At 38.7% G+C, this 7,445-nt stretch overlaps 1 protein-coding gene across 2 annotated transcripts in view; it reads left to right on the plus strand.

Moving 5' to 3' along the window:
* The window catches only part of traf4a (tnf receptor-associated factor 4a), a 31,948-nt gene extending 25,210 nt beyond the window's left edge, over positions 1 to 6,738 (plus strand). For both annotated transcript variants that reach the window (XM_053506827.1, XM_053506828.1), the window contains exons 3-7: positions 157 to 261; positions 483 to 644; positions 1,552 to 1,713; positions 3,375 to 3,530; positions 4,475 to 6,738. In XM_053506827.1, coding sequence (XP_053362802.1) covers positions 157 to 261; positions 483 to 644; positions 1,552 to 1,713; positions 3,375 to 3,530; positions 4,475 to 5,107 — 1,218 coding nt within the window. In that variant the 3' untranslated portion in view covers positions 5,108 to 6,738. The remainder of the gene's footprint in view (positions 1 to 156; positions 262 to 482; positions 645 to 1,551; positions 1,714 to 3,374; positions 3,531 to 4,474) is intronic.
* Positions 6,739 to 7,445: the final 707 nt, after the last annotated feature.

Here is a 7,445-nt window from a genome sequence, read left to right on the forward strand (position 1 = left end):
TGTACTCTTTCATTAAATGCTGTATATTTTCAGGATGTAAATGATGACAGGAGTTTTAAGGATATGGTGTTTTTAGCCAAAGACATTGCATTACAAGTTATGAAAGTAGTAGTGTATGAGTGAACAACTCTAATTATTCAGTGTCATGTTCTGTAGATCTACCCTGACCCTGAGCTGGAGCAGCAGATCCTGGCTCTCGCTATCCGCTGCATCCACAGTGAGGAAGGCTGCCGTTGGACTGGCCAAATGAAGCAGTTGCAGGTCAGTTTACTGCGTTCCACTCATGGATTTCAGCTATCGCAAGATCATATTAGTCTGATCCTATTTCTACCTCAACTTTTGCTTTTATCTTGATAGCATTTGCAAATGCCATAGCGCTCCACGTGACTGTAAGCACTATGAGCACCAGTGTTTCATGAGACTAAAATAGCCGTAGTAATTGTGTGTAACTGAACCTGAATACGGTTTGCTTTCTCCCACAGAGCCATTTCTCTACATGTGCCTTTAATGTGATCCCATGCCCTAACCGCTGCAGCGTCAAGTTGACACGCCGAGACCTGCCCGAGCACCTGCAGCACGACTGCCCCAAGCGTAAGGTCAAGTGCGAGTTCTGCGGCAGCGAGTTCACCGGCGAGGCCTTCGAGGTACTCAGCTTAGAAGAAATTTGTACAGCACTATAGTGGTAGTGCATGGCTTTTGAGTGATGAGGGCAAGTAGGCTTCCAAATTACTCAAACTTTTTAATCCAGTAAACCTGAGAAAAACTTGTTTTTACATTTAACTTACCTTGTTTGGTATAGACCTTTACTCTGACCATGTGATGAGGGAAGCATGCTAGTAGGTGAGAATTCACAAAAGTAAAGATACACTCTTTTAACCATTTGATTTGATTTATGATACTTTATGATTCATGAAAATTTTTATATCAGTGTAATTTTAAATAGATTGCAGCGCGGTTGGGCTCGTATCATATGAAAGCTGCAGAAGGTCACTTTTTAATGCATTTTGGTAAAGACATAACCAATAGTGCATGTAACCCAGAGCTATAAAGTTATTAATCACAAGAACAGATGATTCTCAATAATGGCCCAGGCTCACCAAAAAAAATCATCTGACAGCATGTATTTTGACTGTATGAGTTCAACCAGTGCAAATGCATTTGATAAATAATTAATAGAGTGCTGATTTCCATGATGCCCAGTGTCACATTATTTTGTATAACTGGTCTCACGCCTATTTTTAGGTGATTTATATGTATTACAATATTATTAGTATATATTATTAATATAATATTATATATTTATATAATATATAATATAATAATATTAATATATTATTGAAAGGTTTCAAGTGTAAACAAGCTGGGGGGCAAGTTCAAGAAAGGCCTAGTCTATTAACACATGGGTTTTATTGTGAAATGTGGCTTTCAGTGTTCGTGTTTAGAGTTTAAAGCTTCAATTAAAACCAGATGAAACATCTACGACTGTTTTGTATTTTACTTTGTCCTTTATTTTCTCTGTCATTTGTTTTATGTGTTTTTTTTTTCTGTCAGAATCACCAGGGCATTTGTCCCCAGGAGAGTGTTTACTGTGAGAACAAGTGTGGAGCAAGAATGATGAGAAGACTCCTGGCTCAGCACACCATGGCTGAGTGTCCTAAACGCACACAGCCATGCAAGTACTGTGGCAAAGAGTTTGTTTACGACACCATCCAGGTTAGTTTTGAGATGCAACCATGAACCACTCCAAATAGTCACTTTTTTTGTCCTGTTCTCATACAAGACATTTCTCAGGTGTTTAAGATGCCAAGGTGGTGCAGTGTAAGTGGTGTATGGAACAGTGGTGTCTTAGTGGCGTATGAATAAGGGCAAAGGTTCCAAAGAGTGGGTTGGCAGAAGGCTTGTGACTATATCAACAGGGGTATTCATGGTAGAGCTGAGTTTCTTGCCAATGAGTCACAGCTTGAGCTGGCCCAGTCTCTCTGCCTGACACCTGCATCACACACAATCCTCTGTTCACTTAGACTACCCTGACACACATTCACACGATAACTTTCCAATGCTTTCTGTGCATTCTGTTTATTTAAACTGGAAAAACTTCTGAAAGTGTAATCTGATTAGATGATGTATATCAAATAAATATATCACTCCACATCACAGATGTCCTAACAATCATAGTACACTAACTGTCAGTGACCAGCATAGGCGAAAGAAGGTCGGTGAGCACTTTCAGCAAGAAAACACATCTGATAACCCTATGTAAACACTTTGTTTTTTTAAACATTGCGTCCAAGTCGTTACGAATTATCTGTAATCCTTCCCTGTTGTTTTGTTCAGGGTCAACAGGAGCTACAAAGCTAACTAGCTTCTAACCTAAGACTGAATCCCAAATTCCTCCTTAACTCCTAATCAAGGGCACTACTTGGTGCATGGAACAAGGGACTGATGACACTTACATGGCACACTAGCATTCCATTTAACACTAAAACATCACATTTGAGATTTAACACATCACATTTGAGATTCAACCCTAGATCCTAGAAGTTAATATTCTAAAGCAGAATAAGTGGAAATAATATATAAAACATAATTTTTCCAATACTTCCATATTTTATTTTATTTTAGTACCCAATACATAGTTACAGTAAGAATTTAAAACTACTTCAGTTGCACCAATTGTCAGTTCCTTACTATCAATCACCAGCTTCACTTAGTTTCACAGCGGCACAAGCATACATGTTCAGTGCAAAAAAAAATAACTGGGTAAATAGCAAAAGCAAATCATAATCTGTTGGTAATAAATGGACTTTATCGTTTCTTGTTGTTCATCATTTATGAAAGGAGTTTTTTAGTGTTCCAGTGTTTTGTAACATTCAATAAGTTTTCAACACACGAAAATGTGCATGACTGAAAACTTTCCATGCTCGAGGACTTTCCGTGAATTTTCATGCTTTTCAAGGCAAGCCGCTTTTATTTATTTACTTAAAGGTAAAACATTGTGAGAGTGTTTATAACGGCTCTAATGTGAAGTAATAACAGTGCACTGATATTTTCTTTCATGGATGTTCTACAACCTTAGATGTAGCTGTACTATAAATGGATAAAAAGTATGATATGGGATTCTTAATCAATAAAACATTTTTGGACATTTGCTAAAGTGTAAGAGCAATAAAGCACTTGAGAACCTCCTTCTCTTGGAATTCAGCACAACATTTGATGAATTATCCCCAACATAAATAATTACATCAGATTTAATACTTTTTATTTAATTGCCTGGATGCAGTTATACATGGGTTATAATAAGGGAACTATTGTATAATGAATGCTAAAACTGAGACTCAAAGTAAAGATCTTGTGATGTGCTTTCTTTTTTATAGAATCATCAGTACCACTGCCCACGTTTCCCAGTTCAGTGCCCAAACCAGTGTGGTGCCCCTAACATCGCCCGAGAAGATCTTGCAACCCATGTGAAGGAAAGCTGTGGCAGTGCATTAGTGCTCTGTCCCTTTAAAGAAGCTGGATGCAAGCATCGAGTGAGTCTCACTTTTCTTAATTAACTTTTTAAACAACATTTAACATTTTGGGATTTAAATCTGATGAAATTTTGTTTAGAAAAGAAAACTGTAAGGTCCTAAAAGTATTTGGTCTTTGCATATAGTGCTGAGCTTTATTAAGTCTTTGAAAATATTTCTTAAGAAAGCTGAACACATGAATCTATAGGGGAACTTCTATGCAAAATTACCTTTATAGTTATTTTGAGACATTCAAACGGGTCTCCATTTTGAGGAATAATTCCAGGCTTCCCGAAGGACTTTTTGGTTCTCATTTTTGGCAAGATTTTGACCAGTCCAGTCCCTGTACATGACAGGTTTCAGAGGAATGTTTTTTGTTTGTTAAGCCACACAGTTAAATTTGAATCGTGCAAGCAGAAGAAACATCAAACTTAAGGCGTGGATCAGTAAGAAACAGGTGCAGATGATGCCAGATGATCAGGCCGGAGATTGGTATACTTCTGCTGCTGAATGCTAAGTGGTTGGAACAGATGGAAGGGGAAATGAGGTTGCTACTGAGGTTATTACATAAACAACCATTTTTTAAGTTGTATATTAAGACACTGTGCAGCCTGTCACAGTAGAACTTTTGTTTAAATTTCTTGAATTTAATCTACATAATGTAATTAAATGTATTTAATTTAATATGGAAAAATGGGGTGGGTTAAGGCACAGTACTGTAAGGAGATCCCCCTCCCCCATTACACGCAGTGCTGACGTCAAGCTTTCCACATTTGATTGTTTCGCACTTATCTTAAAATGGATTCAAATCCTTTTTGTTCCTTCATAGCATAAACATGTTTGAAGTGCTTTGTTAATTTTCATTAAAAAATAAAGACTAAATTGTGCTCCTAGGAAATTAAGCATGTGTGTTTTACTAGTCATATTGTTACCATGCCAACTAATGAATGCTCTGTCACTTGCAGTGTCCAAAGCTGGTAATTGGCCGACACCTTGAAGAAACCACCAAGTCCCATCTGACCATGATGTGCAACCTGGTAGGCCGTCAGCGGCAGGAAATCGCAGACCTGCGGCGCGATCTTGAGGAGCTGTCAGTGAGCCATGATGGGGTACTCATCTGGAAACTGAGTGACTACTCACGCAAGCTGCAGGAGGCCAAAATGCACAGCAACCATGAGTTCTTCAGTCCACCCTTTTACACACACCGGTATGGCTACAAGCTGCAGGCGTCCGCTTTCCTCAATGGCAATGGTAGTGGTGAAGGTTCACATCTCTCTGTGTATATCCGCGTGCTGCCAGGTGAATATGACAACCTACTCGAGTGGCCCTTTTCCTACAAGGTCACTTTCTCCATTCTGGACCAGAGCGATCCATCACTCTCCAAACCACAGCACATCACTGAGACGTTTAATCCAGACCCGAACTGGAAGAACTTTCAGAAACCCAGCAGCAGCCGTAGCTCACTGGACGAAAGTGCACTAGGCTTCGGCTACCCCAAGTTCGTCTCACACGAGGAGATCCGGAAAAGAAACTACATTCGTGACAATGCTATCTTCCTCAAGGCCTCCATTGAGATTCCCCAAAAGATAATGGCTTGAGACCACAAAAGCTTGAAATCTTGGACGAACTTTTTATTGACTTCATGTGAAGATGCATTGTTTCTCCACCTGAACTATGCTGAAGGAAAAACTTCAGAAACAGGAACTACAAAAAAATAAAAAAAATTATCTGTCTGATCTGTTGGCTAGTCCATGGTGAAGCATAGGCAAGTTATGTTTTGTTCCATGAAACCAGCATGTTATATTTGTTTATATTGGTTTGATTTTCAGTGTTTTTTCTTGCAAAAAAGAGCCTCTGGACTTTCAACAGTGCCTAGAAATATTCAGTTAACTTTTTTTTTTTGTGATTTCAGACACCTTACAGTTGGGTGTAAAAGGTTATATGTAGCCTTTGCACTTTGAGTCCGAGTTTAAATGCTATGTTGGAAACAAGGCACCACTGTTCTAAGAACACAGCAGGTGAGAAAACGTGTGGGGTCTGGGCTAGGAATTCAGTGTACACACTCATGATTGCCTTTTGTTTACACACTCTCTCCCAGTATTGGTCCTTTAACAAAAAAACTCAGCAGCAGGGTCAATGGCACACAATTTTCTTTCTCATTTACTTAGTTTGAAGTTAACTAACAGCAGCTGTGAAGTGAACATGCCTCACTCCGTCACCTCCAGTTATCCGAGATCTTTCCAGACTCAGTTTTTAGTTTAGTAAAAGTAAAATTTTACTGTTAAAAGAATCTGGCATCCATACCCTGTCTTCTTGAGTGTATGTAAAATGCAGTGATGGAAGAACTTGTTTACAGGCTTTAGGTTTATAAATGTTGAAAGAGTTGGCAGTGTACTAGAAGCTAGCAGTAAACACTTAACATTGCATACGACATACTGTGTACTGTAACCTGCACTTATAAACTATCTATAGTTTGAGTTATTTTAAAAAGGGCAGTCCGTCACTTGGAAACGAAATTCCTTTGTATGAATGAAATGCGTGGAAAAACTGTTTGTTATAAAATCTGTTTTAAACCTGGAGATAGGACCTCCAGACCTTTGACCCTTTTCTTTGTCTTACTCTGCTGGTCACTGGCAGCCGAGAGAGAGAGTAGAAGGGACTCCGAAGTGTCAGTGCCTCAAATGGATGAGTGCTCCATTTCGCTTTTTGCAGTTTGCAAAATTTAAAAAGAGCGTCTGAGGAAGACGAGCTTTGTACAATATGGCAGCCAGTTCTCAGACTGTGGACCAGGATGACATAACATGTGAACACTAATGAAAGACATATGGATGCACATTTATACATTTGCTCTCATGTTCCTACTCATTATGAAAAGTCCTGATTACACCACACTGTTATACCAGCTAATGTTGTCAAAATAACAAGAAAATGTGGGGAAATGGTTTTGCAAGATTCTGTATTTTACAACGTATTTCAAAATATTTTATACAACACTTTTGGAGAGAAAAAAGGGAGATCCAGTCTTAGTTCCAGTCTCTCTGAAATTTGCAGTTGTTTTTTTTTTTTTTTTTTTTTTTTTTGCATATTCAGTACTGTATGTTCTTAAAAAGTATTTATTTTAAACCATTGCATACGCTTGATATGCACACTGGTGCAAGTGTTTTTATATGTTAATTAATGATTGCCTGTTATTTTCCCCCTTGAAATAAAACAATGACTGTAGCAGTGAGTTTGCTTGAATTGTTTTTGCGTGTTATGGAGTGACCTCTGCCCTTGGAATAATTTGCAGGAAATACTTTGCTCTGGTTGGTCCTGCACAAGTTTCTGTCACATGGACAATGTGATGGCCCACTATTTATATGCCTGCCTACTACAAATATTTACTGTTCACATCCCTCTTTTTCTACTTGGTTTCGACTACACAGTAAACACAGACTTGCGTACCTGCTGCAGAGAACACCACTGTCAATTAGTCTACAAAGAATTTCTTAAAGCAATAACTGTCTCCCTTCCTATCCTTTATAATGAGCTTATTGTAATTTACTAACAAAAAATACAATGAGCCCATTCAGTTGTATTGACTCTTGTTTTGATACAGCGGCTGCGTTCCACAGTTTCCCGGCATGAAATTCCTCACTCTCAGTTAAATTCATACCCACCTGTGCCAGGCACTCATGAGTCTGCATGCCAAGTGTTCTTCACAACAGCAGCTAGCAAAGTAGCATTACACATGCTGCATTTTCTTCATCTCCAATCTTCCTACCTCTCTGTCTTTAAAAATCCTGAATGATGGAGGGAGAGGAAATGAGGCAGACACGTGTCCCTCTTTGATGTTGCTCCAGTGTCTTTTCACTGTTTTTTTTTTTTTTTTTTTTTAAGAATGTGGGGGTTTATAGAAAAGCGGGAGGAAATACTTCCTCAGATTTCCCCCCAAGA

Source organism: Clarias gariepinus, chromosome 11 (assembly GCF_024256425.1).
Source record: "Clarias gariepinus isolate MV-2021 ecotype Netherlands chromosome 11, CGAR_prim_01v2, whole genome shotgun sequence".
NCBI classification, from domain to species: domain Eukaryota; kingdom Metazoa; phylum Chordata; class Actinopteri; order Siluriformes; family Clariidae; genus Clarias; species Clarias gariepinus.